Source organism: Oryctolagus cuniculus, chromosome 20 (assembly GCF_964237555.1).
Source record: "Oryctolagus cuniculus chromosome 20, mOryCun1.1, whole genome shotgun sequence".
Classification (NCBI taxonomy): domain Eukaryota; kingdom Metazoa; phylum Chordata; class Mammalia; order Lagomorpha; family Leporidae; genus Oryctolagus; species Oryctolagus cuniculus.
Window position 1 is genome coordinate 20,366,312 of NC_091451.1, and position 22,513 is coordinate 20,388,824.

At 51.4% G+C, this 22,513-nt stretch overlaps 1 protein-coding gene and 1 long non-coding RNA gene across 3 annotated transcripts in view; one reads left to right on the plus strand and one right to left on the minus strand.

Moving 5' to 3' along the window:
* Positions 1-5,042, plus strand: part of LIN52 (lin-52 DREAM MuvB core complex component) — a 116,692-nt gene extending 111,650 nt beyond the window's left edge. The window contains exon 6 of the mRNA XM_008272055.4: positions 3,062-5,042. Coding sequence (XP_008270277.1) covers positions 3,062-3,117 — 56 coding nt within the window. The 3' untranslated portion in view covers positions 3,118-5,042. The remainder of the gene's footprint in view (positions 1-3,061) is intronic.
* On the minus strand, positions 3,436-22,306 carry LOC127484629 (uncharacterized). 2 transcript variants are annotated; one of them, XR_007911748.2, is made up of 5 exons: positions 22,102-22,306; positions 20,650-20,745; positions 14,902-15,007; positions 13,837-13,922; positions 3,436-9,411 (listed from the first exon to the last, which is right to left on the minus strand). It is a non-coding gene; the product is annotated as an uncharacterized lncRNA (long non-coding RNA). The 2 variants fall into 2 exon arrangements; XR_007911747.2 differs by lacking the exon at positions 13,837-13,922.
* Between the last annotated feature and the right edge of the window lie 207 nt (positions 22,307-22,513).

The following is a 22,513-nucleotide window of genomic DNA, read 5'->3' on the forward strand; positions in this document are numbered from 1 at the left end:
GGGCCCCTGTACCCACATGAGACACCCGGAAGAAGCTCCTGGCTCCTGACTTCAGATTGGCTCAGCTCTGGCTGTTATGGCCATCTGGGGAGTGAACCAGTGGATGGAAGACCTCTCTCTGTGAATCTCCCTGTAATTCTTTCAAATAAATAAAATAAATCTTTAATAAAAGGCAGAAATACAGAGACAGAAGGGGGAGAGAGAGATCTTCCATCTACTGGTTCACTCCCCAAATGGTCGCAATGGCTGGGACTAGACCACTCCAAAGCCAGGAGCTTCTTCCAGGTCTCCCACACAGGGGTGGGGGCACAAGCACTTGGGGCATCTTCCACTGCTTTTCCAGGCCATAGCAGAGAGCTGGAGCAGGAGTAGAGTAGCTGGGACTCAAACCAGTACCCACATGCAATGCAACAGCGCCGGCCCCAGAAGCTTAGCCTTCTAGGCCACAGCGCTGGCCCCTAGAGCCAGATCTTAAACTCAATTCAAAACTGGTGTTTTCTGAAAGAAGCCCATGCTGCCTTCTATAGGCAAGAAAGTGATTGATTAGATTTCATTTAGAGTCGTTGGTCCTTGACCTCTGATCTCTCCATTAATTTGGCATTACTTCCATCAAGGGAAATGTTTTTTCTTGCCAGATAAGCAAGGTACATTAAAAAAGATTTCCGTAACGGTTGAGGAGGAGCACCAGGGCCACTAGTCTGTTATTTGTGGGAGGGGAGGAAACTAACACTTATTGTGTTCCTTCTTGGTCTAGTTCTTGTGTCTGTTGCCATTCATCCACCATCATTTATTCAGCAGATACCAGATCTGGTACTAAACAGTCTCTACCCTCAGTCCTTACATTTTAGTGGAGGAAGACAGGTACACAGGCACTTGCATGCAAATCTTACAGGAACTTCGAATGTACGGGGCTTGGTATAAATCCACCAAGGAAGGAATGCTCAGTTTGATTTGGGCCAAGGTAGGATTCTGGGCCCGTGAGGGAAGAACCGGCTCTGGGGCCTTCCATTCCTCATTAATGGACTTTCATTTCCTATTGTTGGAGCTCAGGGCCTACTGAAAGATTGGGGGTCGGCTGGCGCCGTGGCTCACTAGGCTAATCCTCTGCCTTGCGGCGCCAACACACGAGTTCTAGTCCCGGTCGGGGCGCCGGATTCTGTCCCAGTTGCCCCTCTTCCAGGACAGCTCTCTGCTGTGGCCCGGGAAGGCAGTGGAGGATGGCCCAAGTCCTTGGGCCCTGCACCCCATGGGAGACCAGGATAAGTAACTGGCTCCTGCCATCAGATAAGCACAGTGCGCCGACCGCGGCGGCCATTGGAGGGTGAATCAGTGGCAAACAGGAAGACCTTTCTCTCTGTCTCTCTCTCTCTCACTGTCCACTCTGCCTGTCAAAAAAAAAAATAAAAAGATTGGGGGTCAAGAAGGAATAGACTGAAGTTACCAAAACTTCCCTGTAGTCACGGAATTTGTATTGTTTTATTTCTTCATTTTAAAAAAAAAAGTTAATTTATTTATTTGAAAGGCAGAGAGAGAGAGATCCTCCATCTACTACTGGTTTACTCCCCAAATAGCCACAATGGCCAGAGCTGGGCCAATCCAAAGCCAGGAGCCAGGAGCTTCTTCTGGGTCTCCCACCCAGACGCAGGCGCCCAAGGACTTGGGTCATCTGCTGCTGCTTTCCCAGACCATAGTAGGGAGCTGGATCAGAAATGGAGCAGCCGGGACTCGAACAGGCACCCATATGGGATGCCGGCACTGCAGGCGGTGGCTTTTATCCACTGTGCCATGGCACCAGCCCCCCCCCTTTTTTTTTTTTTGACAGGCAGAGTGGACAGTGAGAGAGAGAGACAGAGAGAAAGGTCTTCCTTTTGCCGTTGGTTCACCCTCCAATGGCCGCCGCAGCCGGCGCGCTGATCCGATGGCAGGAGCCAGGTACTTATCCTGGTCTCCCATGGAGTACAGGGCCCAAGCACTTGGGCCATCCTCCACTGCCTTCCCTGGCCACAGCAGAGAGCTGGCCTGGAAGAGGAGCAACCGGAACAGAATCCGGCATCCCGACCAGGACTAGAACCCGGTGTGCCGGCGCCGCAAGGCGGAGGATTAGCCTAGTGAGCCGCGGCGCCGGCCACCAGCCCCTATTTCTTCATTGTACAATGAACTTTGGCTGGGCTGGAGAGGAGCAAGAGCCCATTCATCTAGCACCATTTGCTATGGATTTGGAAAGGCAGCAGGAGACTAAGGCAGAGTCCTTGTGCTTCCTGTAGATGAGAGGAGGGTGGAGAAGTATTAGGCTACATGTGCTCGCTGAGGATTTGTTTGACAGAGCTCAAACAAGGGGCTTGTGAGTGGTCCTTGTAATTGAGAGGTGTTATGCTTTCATTTCAGAGCTTGTATGTAGGAAAGTAGCTGCGTAAACCCATGGTAACTACAGCAGTCAAAGATTGATGGGGCTGAAAGTCAGAGAAAGACACATAAACCTTGCCTGGATGCATTGAATACCTAAGGATTGACAATGCCAAGAGAGAGAAGACCAAAGCTCTATAAACCCTACTTTATTACACCATCCCCAGATGAAGCGCTCTGGGGGAATATAAACCCTGTTACATGACAGCAGGCAGGTCTACCACTGCTGGGAGATGGGGTAAATGATCTCACATTTTGATTTGGGATTACTGTAAGTGTCTGGAGACCAACAACCCAGAGAAGACTCTAATCTCGGTTAGCAGAGCCCCCTGAGATAGTGAACATGAGCATTAGGTTAGATTCTTCAGAGGGATAAGTTTTTGGCGATTTCCTGGTGACCGTTTTAAGGGTGGGTGATAAAGTCTTTCCGGTTGGCCTGTACGTTATAGCAGTTGCCACTTTCGGGATAACTCGGTGCAATTGCAGTCAATAGGTGTTTTCTCCCTATTTTAGGAAGTTAATGTTGATTGAATCTATTGTGGTAGCAACTTGGAATACAATTTAAATCAACCTGTATTTTTAAGATTAAATCTTCCTATGATCCTAAATTTTTCATATTTAGGTTTTCATTGGTCTTTCCATTTGCTTTCTATTCCAGCCAGAGAGATGACACGAGGGAAATTCCTCAACATTCTAGAGAAACCCAAGAAGTAGCAGCTGCTTGTGGACAGGATGTCTGGGGGACGGTAACCGGACTCCCTTCCAGTGCAGCTCTGATGATGCGCACCTCACTGCTTCCTCCAGAGGGGCGAGCAGCTGGACCTTGGGACCGCCCCTCTCCGCTGCTCCTGGCACTCTGCGCCTCTGAGGACACTCGGCGACATGAGAAGAAATCTGCTCTACCCAAGGATCATTGCAGTTATTCAATCGGCTTCCATACTTTTGCCTTCTTAGCCTCAGATATTGGTAACAGCAGAGGCCATATCACTCTCAAAGGCCAAAGCCCTGCTTTCTCATTTGCAGAAGTGAGGAGCCCCAGGATCTTACAGTTGATTTGATTTAGTGATGGCCAAGTCAGTTGTGACTTGTTGATTGGGTGGGTTCTTTTGAGTTGTACTTGATGTCTTAGGAACTATTTATGATGCAAAGAAACCAGAGACCAACTGGATTCTGGACCAGACCATACAGCCTGACTTATGAACTCTCCAGTGTGTATTAGGTTCCAAGAATCTTCATCTGGAGAAACCAGAATCTTCTCAAAATGAAAACCTGCTTAAATTCGACACCTCTCATGATAGTCCCATCCCCTGGTGTCTTCCATTCTCCACCTCCGAGGTCTACCCCCTAGTTCTTGCTCCAGGAAAAGTTCCTCCCAGAACTAGCTTGTGTAGTGAGTGAATGGCCCATGCAAGTTGTCTCGTGCTGCAGACCTCAAGAACAATATGAAGGTGATAGAAAGGACTTCTAGGTTCCAGTAATCTGTTACAGAGTCAAGTGAAAAAGTCCATACAGCATGGAGACAGGAGAAGAGGATGGTGTATGGAGTTCCCATTTCGTTATAAATTAGAAACCAATTGGGGTCAATTAGGACCCTAAAGGAGCACACCATGGGAAGGTGGCAATGTTTTGTCCCTCTTGTCCCCATCTTACAGCACATATCAGATAACATGTGACAGAAACATACTGACAAACACACAAGAAAGAATTCTCTGATTCAGATACAACTCTCACGTTCTTTGCCAGTTACCTGTCTGTGTGAAAACCTGAAGACCTGGCCCATGGGTAAAATCAATTAATGTTTTGAGAAGCGTATGAAATTCCTAACCTTTACAGAAGGAAATTCCTGTGGCAGTAATGTGATGGTCATGTTTTGGTCGTGTTTTCTGCCTGTCATGCTCATGTACAGCATTCTTCAGTGCACTAGCTGGTCCATTAACCGTTTTCTGACATTTCTGACTTGTTGCCCATGCTAGAATTGATGTTGTATTTTTCTCTCATTTGTACCATTTGCCCATACCTGCAATTTTTATTTATTGAAAGGAAAAAATACGGAATGCAGGACACAAAGGATAAGTATGACAAGTAAAACATTCTGCTGAGTGCTTCATAGAAGATTCAGTTGTTGAGGCTTTGATTTTAAGTCAAGCTTATTATTGACTTTTCTTAATCTCACTAAATGCGGTTGAAGTGTGTGTGTGTGTGTGTGTGTGTGTGTGAGTGTGGCCAGCCAGAATACAGTGCCATAATGTCAGATTTTCCTTGCTCTGTTTTTGAGAGTTGATGATGTCAGGCACTTTTAAGTGTTTGGGGAAATTAAGAAATATATGGAAAATATTGGGATACCTCCCCCAAACCAAGTCAGGTCTGTAAGCTGAAGCCAGATAGTTGGTTTTCTGATCCGCTTTGGCCTCTTCCTTTTACTATCATCTTATTCACCAGCACTTAGTGTAAGTCGATGTATTAGAATTGTGATATTTATTGGTTTTGTATTTGTCGTCCTTAGAAATGTTAATGATGTATTTTTATATTGATAATATAAATTTATGTACAATGTGTGTGTGTATGTATTTCAGAATGTTAGAAGATTGTACTATGTATGTGATATTTTCTGTGTCTTCATAATAAATATGTCCCTTTTATAGGAGGGTGAGTTTTTCCTCAGAGGGCCAAGTTGCATATTCAAAACATAGACTGTGGCCAGCACCACGGCTCACTAGGCTAATCCTCCGCCTTGCGGCGCTGGCACACCGGGTTCTAGTCCCGGTCGGGGCACCAGATTCTGTCCCGGTTGCCCCTCTTCCAGGCCAGCTCTCTGCTGTGGCCCGGGAGTGCAGTGGAGGATGGCCCAAGTGCTTGGGCCCTGCACCCCATGGGAGACCAGGAGAAGCACCTGGCTCCTGCCATCGGATCAGCGTGCCAGCCGCGGCGGCCACTGGAGGGTGAACCAACGGCAATGGAAGACCTTTCTCTCTGTCTCTCTCTCTCACTGTCCACTCTGCCTGTCAAAAAATAAAAAAATAAATAAAAGTTTAAAAAAAAAAAACAAACATAGACTGCTTCAGAAGCACAACTGCAGGGACAGATAGCCCAGTGTCTTCCAGCTGAATGTCTTTGTGGATGGTCTGGAGCTGAATAGACACCTGCTTGGTCTCCCAGCTTCCAGTCTGCCTTCCCAGCCATCCTGCTCACTGCTGGTCATCTTTCCAAAGTAGTGTTTAGAAACCTTTCGTGCCTCCCTGTGTCTGCTAATAAAATCGGAATCTCATCCTCTCCATGTGTAATCCCAACTGACCTGCCAGGCTGACGTCCTTCTTTGCCCATGCGTGAGTCCTGGTTCCTGTAACTATAGACGATTCCCCGCTCCTCACCTGAATGCCATGGAGTGTTCCAGAAAGTCTTGCACCTGTCAAACCTGCACAGAACCCACAGTGATCCAGCCAAAAAAGGCCCTTCTCCCTGTGTTCCTACATTCGTGTATACCCTCCCTTTGACTCTTAGCACACTCTGCCTTATACTTAGTGATCTGGATCTGTATCTTATTGTCCTACTAAATTATAAGCTCCCCAAGACACATCTGATTCTGCAATGTTTTCTTCAAACCGGAGGTTTAAAGATCTATCTATTTGCAGACTTCCAGTTAGGCATGATAAATTAAGAAACAAGTATTTCTCAGCCACCTACTAGAACCCTAGTGTGAGTTCAAGAACTAAAGAGTAGGTGCTCATGGGTGTGACTGCCGTCACCCGTGGACAGTTTACCTGCTGTAGGACAGAGCATGCTGTTTTAGAGGAAGTCACCCATATTAAGGAAAAGCGAGCGCTCATCATCATTGCTCATCGTTTGTTTCCAAGAAAGTATCTGGGTGCATAGTAGATATCCGCGGTCTGGATCCAAACAGGGACAACATTAGGGATGTTCTCCATGTTTTTAGAGATTATTTTCCCATTAATCATTTATTATTTGTCCATAGATTTTTTTTTCTTCTCCCTTTGCCATACCAAATACCATCCAGTAACGCACATGTTGACTGAGCGGCATTGTCTGGAGAAGCATAGCACTGGGGCTGGCAGTTCTTCAGATCCCTACTGAAGCCTTTTCTTACCAGTAGTCTGATTCCCGCCTGCTTCAGTCTCTCAGATTCTAGGCCTCTGCCGATTTGCTTGGCTCTCCTACAAGTAGATCCCTGAAGGTTCATAAAGTATTAATTATCTTGATATTTAACAGTCACTATTTATCCTTTTGTTACCAAAAGTTAATCATTTTTTGCATTTTTAATAAAATCATTTTTATGTGAAAGACAAAGTGACAGAGAAATGGAGCTACATCTTCCATTCACTGGTTCACTCCTCAGTTTCCAAAAATAGCCAGTTCTAGGCCAGGCCAAAGCCAAGAGCCCAGAACTCCACCTAAGTCTTTCATGGATGACAGGGGCCTGGGCAGTTGGGTCTCCACAGACACATTAGTAGGAAGCTGGATCAGAAGCTGGATCTAGCAGGATCTCCCATATGGGATGCGGACATCCCAGGCAGTGGCTTAACCCACTAGGCCACAGTACCCACTCCCCGACCCGTCGTATTTCTTAAGTGGACTCTTGCTAACTGCTATTTGGTTTGGGTTCTCTAGCTGCTGCCTATTGGAGTCGTCTGGACTCACTCAAGTCAGAGCCTTGAAAATGAAACCAGTCAGTCATTGTGCAGCCCCCACAGCCTCGGCAGGATGTTTGGACTCCACAGGAGGTTTGTGATGAAGCCGAGAAACTTCCTTTCCAGTGGTATGCTGCGATCCCTTCTGTCTACACAGGCGGGAGAACAGAGCAGGAAGTGAGGAAGTGGGAGACGGGCGGAGGTGGGTGCTCCCAGGGGTCAGATAACACAGTTTCTCACCAGCTCTCAAGTCCGGCGCTAACTCCATCTCCAGGCATTTGCTTATGTTCTTCGTTTTCTGTTTTCTTCATCCCTTGGCTGCTACAAGACCACCTGAGGCCTGCACGGGCTTTATGTCACCAGAAAGCCTTGCAGCCCCCACCCCAGAGCGGCCGAACAGTGGTCTCTCCAAGTTCATGAGTCCTGACGGGCCTGTAACTGACTTCCTGTTGGTTAAGCCTTTTTGGCACATCAGGGGTGTGTCCCTGACTATGCCTAAAGAGGCCACCAGCCTTCCCACCCTTTGCCCAGCACTCTTTCTCCGGGTGCAGGGGCGGTTGGGGGTTCAGGTGGCACCAGGTGCTCCGCGTTGGCGCGAGTGCTGCCAGAGCCTGTTAATTAGCACAGGAACACCCCGATGCTCCATTAGCCGGGCCAGGCATTCGGAACCTTCCCTCCTGCGGCCCCTGCCTCCTAATGAGAGCTGGGAGAAGGGCCCTCACAAAACACTGCCTCAGAAGAATATTCCGCTTTGTCCCCACCAGTAACCGGGGCTGACAGGATCACTCTGTCCATTTCTCTTCTAATTAGCACAATTCCAGCACGGCCTGAGCCAGCAAACGGAGAAGAGCGATCAAAAGCGATCGGACAACCGTACCGAATCGCAAACACAAAGAGGGCCATTCCCCGTAATTAGGTGAGACAATTCCTCGCTCTTTTCTCGGCTGGAGTTTGCCGCTAAGACTCTTGCTGTTTGGGTCCCAGCAACACAAGTTACATGTCTCCCTGGGACACTAATAAGCCCCAAATTGTCTTCCGCTTCACACAACTCTAACCAGTGGACAGATGCGGGGGGTGGGGGGACAGTGAGGGGACAGGGTCTCTGAACAAGCAGCTGCTGCAGGATGATTTCCAAGGAGCAGAACACAGGCTGTGGGCAGAGGGGCAGAGGCAGCCGGCTGGAGAGGAGACCTGCTCCGGATGCAGCCTAGACCTTGTCTCTGGGCTGGTGTCTGAGGCACTTGGAGTTTGCGACCCTCAGGGGAAGCCCAGCCCGCTGCTTGCCTTGCCCTGTTCCTTCGCCTCTGCAACCCCAGCATCCCATATGGCACCATTTGGAGTCCTGGCTGCTCCACTTCCTATCCAGCTCCCTGCTAGTGCTCTTGGGAAAGCACAGATGGCCTAACTGCGTGGGCCCCTGCTGCCTAGGTTGACCTACGTGGAGTTCCAGGCTCCTGGCTTCGGCCTGGCCCGACCCTGGCCCTTGTGGCCATTTAATTCATTTTATTTGGAAGCAAAGACCGAGAGAGGCAGGCAGACAGAAATTTTCCCTCTCTGCTGGTTCACTCCCTACATTACCTGTAAAAGCCAGGGTTGGGCCTGACAGAAGCCGGGAGCCTGGAACTCAGTGTGGCTCTCCCATGTGGGAGACAGGGACCCAGTGATCTGACCATTATATGCTGCCTCCCAGGGTCTGCATTAGGAGGAAGCTGGAATCAGCAGCAGAGTCAGCACCTAGACCCAGGCAGTCCAACATGGGATAGAGGCCTCACGAGGGGCATTTTAACCACTGGACCAAATGCCCACCCGTCTGAAAGAGAGCCTATATGAACTCTGCCCTCACAGAGCTCATGATCTGAATGGGGGCACCCTCTGCCCTCTGTACCTTGGCCTGTGTTTTCAGACACCATCACCTTTACATCTCCGGCTCTTTCCCGACCCCTGCCTGCGTTTCCCATTTCCCCTTCTCCTGCCCAATCCTGGTCTTTTAAAACCAAGAAGAGGCCCCCATCGACTTCCAGGGCAAGAAGCTGTAACTGGCCACACTCCATGTGGCTCAGAGGTTGGGCACTTCATGAACAGAAACAGCCCCAGGATTGCCACTCGTTACAGGGATTCCTTGCGGGTGATAGGGCCATAAATTTGGGCATAGCAGGGACAAAGGAATGCAGGGGAGAATGGCGGTCAGAATTTCGGTCACACTTGGGCTCCGAGCAGAACTGGGTTATCATGTTTTCATCTTTGCCTCCTGCTTTCTCTGTGTTGAGCTACCCCGATGCTTCCATAAGGGACTCTTTGATGAGACTTGTATTGTAATTATCGTGTATTTGCTGTGATCCTGAGAATTGAATGTAGTCATAAATTCCTGAAAAATAAAACATAAATAAAAATTTTTAAAGATTTATTTATTTATTTGAAAGGCAGATTTACAGAGTGGCAGAGGCAGAGAGAGAGATCTATCCACTGGTTCACTCCCCAAACAGCCGGGGCTGTTCCGATCCAGTGCCAGGAGCCTGGAGCTTCTTCCAGGTCTCCCACGTGGGTGCAGGGGACCAAGGACTTGGGCCATCCTCTACTGCTTTCCCAGGCCATCGCAGAGAGCTGGAATGGAAGTGGAGCAGCCCATATGGGATGCCAGCACCGCAGGCGGCAGCTTAACCTACTACACTACGGTACCAGCCCCACATAAATAAAATTTTAAAAATAAAAGGAGACCTCCAATACCAAAAGACACTCAATTATGTAAAATCCCCTGAGAAGCCAAAAAGCTCAAGTAAATAGTCACATCAGTTTTTCCCACCCCCGTCTTTCCTATCCAAGTCACAGAGGGAACGGTAGGATTGGAGTTTTTAAATGACTTGTGGGAGGTATCAAGAATTGATCCAGGCCGGCGCCGTGGCTCACTAGGCTAATCCTCCGCCTTGTGGCGCCGGCACACCGGGTTCTAGTCCCGGTCCAGGCGCCGGATTCTGTCCCGGTTGCCCCTCTTCCAGGCCAGCTCTCTGCTGTGGCCTGGGAGTGCAGTGGAGGATGGCCCGGGTGCTTGGTCCCTGCACCCCATGGGAGACCAGGAAAAGCACCTGGCTCCTGGCTCCTGCCATCGGATCAGTGCGGTGCGCCGGCCACAGCGCGCCAGACGCGGCGGCCATTGGAGGGTGAACCAAGGGCAAAGGAAGACCTTTCTGTCTCTCTCTCTCACTATCCACTCTGCCTGTCAAAAAAAAAAAAAAAAAAAAAAAAAAAAAAAAAGAATTGATCCAAATATGTTCAGTCTGCTATACTTCCTTTGGTTGTAAGCAGGACTTAAGAGTGGTACCTGAGCCGGCGACGCGGCTCAATAGGTTAATCCTCCACCTAGCGGCGCCGGCACACCGGGTTCTAGTCCCAGTCAGGGCGCCGGATTCTTTCCCGGTTGCCCCTCTTCCAGGCCAGCTCTCTGCTGTGGCCAGGGAAGGCAGTGGAGGATGGCCCAAGTGCTTGGGCCCTGCACCCCATGGGAGATCAGGAGAAGCACCTGGCTCCTGCCTTCAGATCAGCGCAGTGCACCGGCTGCAGCGTGCCAGCCGCAGCGGCCACTGGAGGGTGAACCAATGGCAAAAAGGAAGATCTGTCTCTCTCACTGTCCACTCTGCCTGTCAAAAAAAAAAAAAAAAAGAGTGATACCTGAAACATAATAGGTGCTGAAGAAGAATTTGTTGAAAAATGAGCTGTGCCATGATAGTCAGTGTTTGTGGCCTTGTTGTTGATCTGAGGTGTTTGTTACAGCTTGGATTTTGAGAGACAGGCACGAGTGTGTGCAAGTCTCCTTTCTCTCAGCCTCGATTTGCTCGGACCTCTCGCACTTCACAGAGATTACCCAGGGGCGTGGGTCAGACACTGCTTGGGATACCTGCATCCCATATTAGAGTCCCTGGGTTTGAGTCCCGCTTCCTGCTAATGTACCTTGGGAGGCAGCTGGTGATGACCCAAGTACTTGGGTCCCTGCCACCCATGTGGGAGACCTGTATTGAGTGTTCCGGGCTCCTGGCTTTGTCCTGGCCCAGCCCAAGTTGTGGGTATTTGGGGAGTGAACCAGCAGAAGGAAGACCTGTCTCGCTCTCTGTTTGTCTCTGCCTTTCAAATAAATACAAATTAATAAAAAGAAGAAGCAGCCCACAACATGGCTAAGAACACAACAGCTATTGACTACAGACAGTGGCAGGAAGGGCCATTTGTTGGGGGCAGGTGTTTGCACAGCAGTTAGGTTGCTGCTTGGGACGCGTGCAGTCCATATCACGAAGTGCCTGGTTCAAGTCCTTGCTCCTCTGCTTCCAATCCAGCTCCCTGCCGACTTGCATCCTGGGAGGCAGAAGATGATGGCTCGAGTGTTTGGGCCCCTGCCATCCACATGGGAGGCCTGAATTGAGCTCCCGGCTCCTGGCTTCTGCCTTGCCCAGCTTGGCTGTTGCAGGCATTTGGGAAGTGAACCAGACTTCTCTCTCTCCCTCTGTCTTTCAAAAAAAAATTAAAAGAACTTTAAGAAAGACCATTTGTTGGTGATAAGCAAGGGAGGAAAGTGAATTTCCGGTGACACTGTAGGTTTCTGAGCTTGGCATAAGCCACGAATCCAGTCATTGCACCTCCCTGTTTATTCAGTCACACTCCCCTTCCCCTGTCCCTCCACCCTCCCCCCAGCTGCTCTGTGGCGTGAGGTTGGTCAAGTTCAATGTTAGCAACTACTGGGGTAGTTGCAGAGATTACATGGGCCCTTGCCAAGTGTTTAGAACTGTGCCTGACCTAGCTTACCTGCTACATAATGGCTTGATGGATATAGCTGTAAAATTGCACTCAGCGTAGTGTTTAATTTATTACTCACATATGTTAAAAATGGATCATCACCCAGGGAAAATACGGTAATAGTCCTTCCCCGGGCTCACCAGGGTCCTCTCTGGCCTCAGCTCCTCAGAGCCTGCTCTGGACTGTGCCCTCTCTGGGAACCGCAGGGAGCAGCCTGGTCAGGGTCAAGTGAGGTGGAAGGTCACAATCTGGGGCTTTCCTGGAAGCAGCCACGCTGGCCCGAGCCGGCGGCTCCTTACAAAGGAGCAGCTGAGAAGAGTCAAGTTGGAAAAGTCAGTGACTCGAAGCTGAGTGGAAATGAGAAGCGCTGGCTGCAGCCGCCGGGGGAACTCGGCAGGGCCATGAACCAGAAATGGTCCCTGGGGCCTGGGGGGCAGCTCCTGAGAGCGTCTCTGCCTTGTCCTGCCCTTTGCCACCTGTCTGTGCTGCCACCACCTCCACCTTCCTACCAGTGGAACTTCACCAAGATTCCTTCAAACGTGCACCTGCACAATGAGCTGGTACCCCGCCATGCAACATATTTGTAAGTTACGATATCATGGATGAAATGACTTTATCAAAGGATGAGTGAAGATGGCAAGCTGTAAATTTTTTTTATAATAGAAAGGGCCTTTTGGAAAAAAAGATTTATTTATTTGAAAGAGTTACATAGAGAAGTAGAGCCAGAGAGAGATATTTCATCCACTGGGCCATCTTTACTGCTTTCCCAGGCCATAGCAGAGAGCTGGATCGGAAGTGGAGCAGCCGGGACTCAAACCAGCACCCATATGGGATGCCGGCACTGTAGGCGGTGGCTTTAACCCTCTATGTCACAGCTCCGGCCCCAAGCTGTAAAATTATAATAATGCGGCATCGTCTCCCATGGGTGGGCAACAAAATTGGAAGGAAGTAGGCCAAGGTGGTAACACTGCTTGCTGCCCTGTTGGGGGATTATGGGTAATTTTTGTGTTCCTCTACATTGTCCAAACGCTCTACAGAAGCATGAATCACTTTTAGTAGGGAGAAAGAAGCCCTCTGGAGCCGGGCATACAGGACTTAAACTATCCTGTCCAAGAGCTCAGCCCATTATCATTTCTTCAATAGCCTTTGTATATAATAATGAAACTTTTTACTATTTATTTATTTATTTGAAAGGCAGAGTTACAAAGGGAGAGAAAGATCCATCTTCTATCTGCTGGTTCACTCCCCAAGTGGCTGCCATAGAAAGGCCTGGGCCAGTCCTAAACCAGGAGTCTAGAACTCCATCCAGGTCTCCCACAAGGGTGGCAGGGGCCCAAGCACTTGAGCCATTTAATGTTGCTTTCCCACCTGCATTAGCAGGGAGCTGGATCAGAAGTGGAGCAGCCGGGACTTGAACCAGAGCTCATATGAGATGCTGGCGTTGCAGGCAGTGACTTATTCCGCTGCCACACAACACCAGCCCTGACATTTGTTCTTATGTATGCACATGTCTATCCGTCTGGAAGCTGGCAAATATTTACTGAGCAGCCCTGCCCTAGGCTCTGTCCATTCCAAGTAAGGTGAACACAAACAACTCATTCACTCGTCATGCCAGGGCAGCCCCCATCACACTTTGCCCACAAAGCCTGTGCCTAGGGACAAAAGTGCTCAGGCAGTGGGTGGTCAGTCAGTGTTGCAAAATAGCTATTATCTTTTGTTTCGGTCCATCCCTACACTGAGAAAAATATCTCACCAAAGTTTGCCATGGAATCTGGAGGCTGAATCGCCCCAGCTCCTGGGCACGCAAAACATGTCAGTGTTGTGTTTGTGGGGGTCACCCTCCCAGTGAGGAGAGAGGAGGCAAGAGTTAGGGGTCAGAAGGGATGGGGGAGGGAGGCTGACAGTGGGCCCGTGTGCTCATCACAGACGGCCCACCATCAGGAAGGGGAACCAATGCACTTCCCCCAGGCTGGGATCTGAGGGCTGCCAGCCGTGCGCAGAGGGTGGTTCTCACCTTCATTGGGAGACACGTGTGTGTGCACAGTTTTCCTGCAAGATGAGAATCGATTCATAAGAGAAAAAGCATCAGGGCCAAAGGACCTAGAAAAATAATAGAGAAGAATGGACCTTGTCCCTAAGCAGCCGGAGCATGTGAGTCCCACATCTGATGAGGCTTTGGAGGGCCGTGAGGTGCTTTGCATCTCATCTTCCTTAGTAGAAATAGATGTTGTGGGGCTGGCATTGTGGCACAGCCAGTTAAGCTGCTGCTTGCCCACACTGGCATCCTATATCAGTTCGAGTTCCGGCTGCTCCACTTCCCATCTAGCTCTCAGCTAATGCACCTGGGAAACTAGGAGAGGATGGCCCAAGTCCTTGAACCCCTGCCACCCACCTGGGAGACAGGATGGAGTTCCAGACTCCGGGCTTCGGCCTGGCCCAACCCCAGCCACTGTGGCCATTTAAGATGAGTGAACCAGTGAATGGAAATTCTCTCTCTCTGTGTCTCTCCCTCTCTCTTTCTCTCCCTCTCTCTTTCTCTCCCTCTCTCTTTCTCTCCCTCTCTCTTTCTCTCCCTCTCTCTTTCTCTCCCTCTCTCTCTCCACCTCTGTCTCTCTTGTGCTCTCTCTCTTTCTCTGCTTTTCAAATAAAACCTTATAAACAAAAAAAAAAAAAAAAAGAAAGAAAGAAAGAAAGAAGAAAGGAAAGAAAGAGATTTCATGATGAGTGAGTAGCATTCCCTGCCTGCTGCACCTGCTCCTTCCTCCGCCATTACTTGCACACGTCTGCTCTGTGTTCAGCTCAGCTTGGAACAAAAAAAAAAAAAAAAAAAAAAAAAAAAAAAAAAAAAAACACAAAGACAGGAAAACATCAGCCCTGTGCAGCCCTGAATCCTGCCCAATGATTACAGCAGTTCCGGGGCTTTCAGCCAGACGCACTGGGGTAGCCAGATCTGATCAGCCCTCCAAAAGAGAGAGGAGCACTCCAGAAGAGACAGCGAAGCAGTGTTACAGCAGAAGCGCGGGGCCGACGACACCTCCCCGCATCGCCAAAGATTGATGCAAATTGGTTTGGTTCTGACCCTGTCACACCAGGAAGGATAATGACTCCAGCAGCGCCGGGCATGGGAGGGGCACGTGGTGGGGGCCGTGAGGACTGGTGTCTCACTTCACATCTTCATTAATGATCTGAAAGACAGGGGTAAACAGCATGCTAATGAAACCTGCAGATGATTGGTGTTACAATTGGTGTCCCAGAGAGGACAGAGAAATAGCACAGCGAGACCCAGAGAGCTTAGAAATATGGGCAGGAGATTGTCAAATGAGATTCGTCCTAGGAAAATGAAAGTCGACATGACAGGGAGGAATGATGAGGCTGGCTCGGGGTGGGGGCCCACAAACCTGGAAAGCAGAGATGGGGGGCAGGAGGCTGCGTGAGGGGTGAAGGCTGCGGTGTTGGGAGAAGACAGAAGAGAGACCCAGCACAAGGGCTGGAGGAGCCTGTCCTGTGTCCTCTCTCTGCAACCCCTTGGGGCACAGATGTCAGTCCAACCCCAAGGGTCTCGGATGCTCCGTTCTAGATCTGAGTCTCTCCTGTGAGACAGCGCCGTGGTCAACTGCCCTTGACCGAGAATTCAGCCCCTGTTCAGAGGGCTCCTTGGGAGCGAGGACCAAGCCGGGCTTCTGTGTGTTTTCAGAGCCCAGCCTGCCACGGAGCTCTCTGCACAGCTGCCGAATGGAATGCCTGCATCCGTCACCTGAGGCATCGCTTACATTCTCCCCAGGTGGAGCTGACCACTGATCTCACAGCCAAAGATGTGCCTTTTCACCCGAGGATCGTTCAAGTTCTCTTCCTAAAATTACTGGATTCCAAGTGAGCCACCAACTCAGACCTGCTCCACTCCAGCCGTTCTGATTCTACTAGAATGGAGCTAGCACCACTTCTTTCTTTTCCTTTTTTTAAGATTTATTTTATTTATTTGAAAGAGTTACAGAGAGAGAGCCAGAGAGAGTGGTCTTCCATTCACTGATTCACTCCCCAAATGGCTGCAAAAGCTGGGTTGGGCCAAGCTGAAGCCAGGAACCAGGAGCTTCTTCCGGGTCTCCCTCATGGGTGCAGGGGCCCAAGCACTTGGGCCCTCTCCCACTGCTTTCCCAGGCCATTAGCAAGGAGCTGAATCTGAAGTGGAGCACCCAGGACTCGCTACTCTACAATGCTGGCCCCTAGGTCTACTTCTTTCTAGAACCAAGTTTCACGAGACCATTCTGAGGTTGCAACCTCTCCCACATTTGGCAAAGAGCCTGTGTCGGCACAGCAGGTGAGCCTGGAGTCATCAGCACTAAGCACTAAATCTCAAAGAGATTTCTGTGTTGTTCATATTGGTAGTCACTAGCCTCCTGTAGCTATTAAACCTAAATTTAAAGTAAATACAATTAAAAATTCAGTTCCTGGAGCCGGCATTGTGGAGTACCAGGTAAAGCCACTGCCTGCGGTGCCGGTATCCCATATGGGCGCCAGTTCGAGTCCCAGCTGCTCCACTTTCAATCCAGATCTCTGCTATGGCCTGGGAAAGCAGTAGAAGATGGCCCAACTCCTTGGGCCCCTGCACTTGTGTGGGAGACCAGAAGAAGCTCCTGGCTACTTGCTTTGGATTAGTGCAGCTCTAGCTGTTGCGGCCAATTGGGGAGTGAACCAGCAGATGGAAGACCTCTCTCTCTCTCTCTGCCTCTCCTCCTCTCTCTGTGTAACTCTTTCAAATAAATAAATAAATATTTTAAAAAATATTTTATATTTATTTGAGACAAAGAATTCTGTCATTGACTAGTTTACGCAAATGCCCACAAGAGCTGGGGCTGGGAGCTAGCAGGCGGGGGCTGGGAACACAATCCAGGTCTCCCATGTGGGTGGCAGGGCCCCATTCACTTGAACTCTCACCCCTGCCTTCCAGGAGCTGCATTAGCAGGAAGCTGAAGTCGGGAGTCAGAGCCAGGAATGAAACCCACATGCTCTGCTGTGGGCTGTAGGCATCTCAACCACCAGACTAAACACCTGCTCCTTTTTCACCTTTTTAAGTTTTTTGGTTTTTTTTTTTTTAAGATTTATTTATTTACTTGGAAAGGCAGAGTTGCAGAGAGAGAGAAAGACAGTGAGATAGAGAAATGTTCTATCCATTAGTTCACTACCCAAATGGCTGCAATAGCCAGTGGTGGGCCAGGCCAAAGCCAGGAGCCAGGAGCTTTTGCCAGGTCTCCCACGTGGGTGCAGGGGCCCAGATACTTAGGTTGTCCTCCACTGCATTCCCAGGCACATTAGCAGGGAGCAGGATTGGAAGTGGAGCAGCCGGGACTTGAATCAGTGTCCATATGGGATGCTGGCATGGTAGGTGGTGGCTTTACCTGCTGCACCACAACTCTGGCCCCTGGTTGGTTTCTGTTTGTTTGTTTTCATATACGTATTTAAAGTGAGCAAACAGTGAAAAGTACATCCTACCCCTAACCCTCAGCCACTGGCTCCCCGCTTGCTTTTATTTCTGTTTGTCTGGAGGCTCATTCATGCTGGTGCACATCCTCTCCCTGTGTGGGGGCACCACCGTTTGGTTAGCCAGGTGCTTGCAGGGGCATTTAGGTTGCTGCTGGACTTGTACTACTACAAGTTTTTATTGGGATGCACACATATCCTTGTATCTTTTTTTAAAAGATTTATTTGTTTATTTGAAGGTCAGAGCTACACAGAGAGAGAGAGAAGGTTCACGCCCCAACTGGCCACAACAGCCGGAGCTGTGCCGATCCGAAGCCAGGGGCCAGAAGCTGCTTCTGGGTCTCCCACGCCGGTGCAGGGACCCAAGGACTTGGGCCATCTCATACTGCTTTCCCAGGCCACAGCAGAGAGCTAGATCAGAAGTGGAGCAGTCGGGACTCAAACCGGCACCCATATGGGATGCTGGCACTGCAGGCAGCGGCTTTACCTACTGTGCCACAGCGCCGGCCCTCATATTCTTATATTTCAGTCTTCGTGCAGGTCCAAATATATCCACAGACCCAGTGACCAGTGGGGGAATTGCTGGGTCAAAGGTCAAATGCCAATTGCTCCCTACAGGGGTTGTAACAGGCAGATCTTTCCCCCACCCTCTCAACCCCACGGCCGTGACCTAGCAGGCAGGCTTCCTGAGGGGTGACGGTGGCTCCTCTAGGGAGGGGGTGTCCATTGCCTCCCCACGACCCTGAGGCGCACTCCCCCCACTCATCCCCTCTCCACATTGCCGCTCCCTGCTGACCCTTGCCAGGCCCCCACGCGCTGATCTGACTGCTTTACTTCCTGTTTCTGGACTCCTCCTTCACCAGCTCATGAGGCAGGTGCTGGGGTTAGCCCACGAGAAGAGGAGAAGCCTGCGGCTGAAAGGTGAACCTGCCCTGGGAGTCCCCTCCCCGGTTAGCAGCAGGGCTGGGATTCAACCCGGGGCTGCCTCGCTGCCACGCCTGTGCCTCCTACCCGCAGGTTCCCCGCGCGGGCGCCCCGGGCCTCCTTCTCGCGCGGGCGCCCCGGGCCTCCTTCTCCGTGCACGGACTCCAGGTGTTTCCCTCCGAGAGCCGCAAGCCCTTCCCGCCTGCTCAGCGCCTCCTTCCCACGCTCAGGGCAGACGGCCCCATGCCAGGGCCTTGCTCCTTCACTGCCCTGCTTTCCTGCATCCTTGGCCTTGGGGCCATCCCACCTGAACCCCGGGGTGGCCCCACCCCCCCCAGGTGATCCCCTCAGCCTGCGGGAATGGGCAGAGCTGAGGAGGGGGAAACAACGGCTTCCATCACCTGACCCTGCTCAGCCAATTCGCGAGGACAAGATGTCAAGTTAATGAGCCTGTAGGCTTCTAATTAGCTGTCAATTACCTCAAATTAATCAACTCCTCGCCTAATTAAGCATTATCGGCAGGTGGGCACAAAGCAGACCATTGTGTGGGAGCCCTGAGAAAAGCTGGGCTGGCAAACTTGGTTAGGATCAGCGCTGTGCACCGCGCCGGCCTCCCCACGGTGCTCAGCTATGGGCCTGGCTAAGGCACTGAGGCCCTCTCCCCACCCCTGTCCCTGGACAGTGGGGTCCCGGGGACTGCCTGGGAAGCTGGTGGACTTGGGGTGGGGGGTGTGCAGGACTTACAGGCAGGTGGGGCCGTAGGAAGCGCAGGCCATGGAGAAGGGCAAGCTTCCGGTCCAGGGGACCAGCTCCTGGGGTTTAATGAGAGGGAAGAGGGAGTGGGTAGAGGGGCAGGAGTCCGGGCCTATGCAGGCAGCCTGAGCTGGCCTCCAGTCCTGGCCCTCCCACTTGGGAGCTCTGTGGCTCCGGGAAGTGATTTAACTTCTTTGAGCCGCAGTTCCCATCTTTAAAAAAAGAGAGAGAGAAGGGGCTGGTGTTGTGGCACAGTGGGTTAAGCCGTGGCCTGCAGCGCCGGCATCCCATATGGGTGCCAGTTTGAGTCCCTGCTGCTCTACTTCCGAGGCAGCTCCCTGCTAATGCACCTGGGAAAGCAGTGGACGATGGCCCAAGTGGTGGGCCCCTGCACCCACGTGGGGAGACCCAGAAGAAGCTCCTGGCTCCTGGCTTCAGCCTGGCCCAGCCCTGGCTGTTGCAGCCATTTGGGAAGTGGACCAGAGGATGGAAGATCTCTCTCTCTCTCTCTCTCTCTCTCTCTCTCTCTGACTCTGCCTTTCAAAGTAAATAAATCTTTGAAAGAGAATAATTTTTGCAGACCTTCCCTTACTTTTGTGAGGGTTCAGTGAGATCTAGGACGTGACACACGTGCCAGGTGAGCTGGCAGTACATTGAACAGTGCCCACGGGGGCTGGGTGGGTCAAGGCCATGGGGTGCCTCACCTAAGAAGTGCTCCAGCTGCAGGGCACCCCCAAATTACGGGCTCCCGGGGACTCCTGAGTGGGCAGCCGAGGGCATGCCAGGTGCCGCTGGCTGCTGGGGTCCTGATGCCACCTCTTCTCCACAATGCCCAGCACCTGTGAGAGCCCTCGTCCCTCTCCACTCACAAAGGCCTGGGCGTCGTATGGAGCCCAGCAGAAGGGGGAGCCCAGGAAGAAGAGGGCAAACCAGGGGCCTGCCCCTGAGGCTCCCGGCTGTAGGGCCCAAGGGACAGGGTTCTCTGGTGGCCCCTGGCCCTGGGTTCATGCCTCCACCCGTGGTCCTGGAAGCTGAATGCGGCTGCCGCTGGCCAGAGTGCAGGGGGAGGCTGCTCTGTGCCCCCGCTAATGGTCAGATGCCCACTCGGCCTCCTCCCTCACCCCAAGCATCCTTGGTAATCTGCACCCCCTACCGGCCCTTGGCACAGACGCCCTGTCCACGCCTCCTGGGGGCAACAGAGGCCCTTGGCCTAGCCTCGGAAAGCCTGGTATAACCCCTTGGTCATTTAGCAAACATCTATGTGCCCATTAATTAAGGCTCACAGTGTAGAGGGGGAGATGGTTGGGTAAACACTTAACAAATCCCGAGTGTCTGCTCTGGAGCTGTGAGGAGCCAAAGGGAACTAGCATTTATTAAGTGCCTGCTGTGTGCTGGCAGGAGTGGCAAGTGAGATTCAATGAGTACATTACACTTGTGTGCACTGCCGTTTAATGAGTTACTAACTCACCCAGGTAGATAATATATACATTATATAGTTCAAAACTGAAATAATACCAAAGGGCAGAGAGGACAGCGTGGGCTTCTCACCCATCCCTGTTCACCGGGCACCTGAGTCCCTTCCAACAACCAACCAGTAACCAGTGTTTCACCCTCCCAGAGATGAAAGATAACAGCACATCTTCTGTTTTGCAAAGATAAAGTGAAACATTCTCACCTGCGTCCTCCTTTTTTTCCTTGCTGATATTGTCTTCCAGATCAGAATGTGCAGGGACAACAGCACAGTATTTCACTGCGTGACTGTGTGTTTTTTCTTTTAAAAAATCCATTGAAAAAATAATAAAAAATAAAAAATAAATAAATAGAAATTCCATTGGGGTCAGTGCTGTGGCGTAGTGGGTAAAGCTGCTGCCTGCAGTGCTGGCGTCCCATATGGGTGCCAGTTCAAGCCCCAGCTGCTCCACACTCTTCTAAGTATGTAAAAACACAGAGGCACTGAGGTTAGTAAATAATAATTCATGTAAAAGCATTATTGAGCGCCTAGTAGTTTGAGGTCATTATGTGGGCACCCCCCAGAGTCAAATATGGGAAGTGAAAGTACTACCTTGGAGGGAAGCTGTGGATTTTTGAGTATTGAAAAGAGTTTCTGTGGGGACTCCCAAACCCTAGATAGGATTCCCCGGGCCCCAGTCCTGCACCCTGGGAGACCACAGTGATAACTTTGGTAGTTGTCTCCCTACCACCCACATAAGAGCCTTGAATTGAGATCCTGGCTCCTGGCTTTGGCCTGGCCCAGCCTCAGCTATTGTGGGCATTTGGGGAGTCAATTAGTGATGGGAGATATCTCTGTTGTCTCTCTGCTTTTCAAATTAAAATAAAATTAATTTAAAAACTGAGATTCGACTTAAAAAATAAAATGGTTAAGCCACAGCTTGCACTGCCGGCATCCATGTGAGTCCTTGCTAATGCACCTGGGGAAGCAGGGGAAGATGCCCATGTCCTTGGGTCTCTGCACCCACACGGGAGACCTGGAGGAAGATCCTGGCTTCAGCCTGTCCCTGCCCTAGTTGTTGGGTCATTTGAGGAGTGAACTAGCAAATGGAAGATCTCTCTCTCTCTCTCTCTCTCCTTACTCTGCCTTTCAAATAAATCTTCTAAAAATAAAAAATGAAAGGGCTCCTCCAGTTGACCTGACCCAGCCTGTCTCCGACCATGACAGAGGAGGCTAGACAAGAGAGCAGCTTGGGGGTGGGCATTGTGGCACAGCTGGTCACCACACCACCCAGGACACTGGCAGCCCACATCGGAGTGCCTGGCTTCCAGTCCTGGCCCTGCTTCCAAGTCCTGCTTCCTGCTACAGTGCACCCTTGGGAGGCACCAGGTGATGGCTTAGGTACTTGGGTCCCTGCCACCACGTGGGAGACCATCGCTGGCTGGCTCCTGGCTTTGGCTGGACAACATTGCAGGCACATAGGCAGCGAACCAGCAGTTGGACGCTTTCTCCCCACACCCCTCCGTCCCTCTGCCTGTCGAATAACAAAATAAGTAATACAAGCGTTAACAGCCTTCATCAAAACAGGAATAAAGAAAAGGGAGTGGCTTGCCCCCGTCCCACACTCGCACCCGCGGCTGCCCCCCGGGTACCGCTGGGGCGCCAACCGCCGCCAACCTGGGCCTCTGCCGGGGCAGCCCGGAGTAAGACGGCCCTTGAAGCGCTGCCCTTCCCGGGAGGCATTTTGATGTTCACAGCCAGCGGCCACCTGCGCCAGGGGAGAGACGCTGCTGTGCCGGACGCCAGCCCGCGGCCGGGGAGCCCTCCGACGCCCTCCCCGCCGGCGGCGGCGTCACCGCTAGAGGGCGCCGAGAGCGGCCCCGCAGCCCGGGCGCGACGCTCGCACCAGACCCGGCCGCCGGGAGTGGGCAGGCCTCGGGCCGCCCGCTGCCCAGCGCCGGGGAGCTGCTGCTGTGGCCCCTAGGAGAGCCCGGCCGCTTAACCATAGGGCACAGAGAGGCTGACAGATCTCCCTGGAGTCACACAGCGGAAGCTCGGCAGTCAGAAAGCCCGGGGGCCTCCGTGTCAC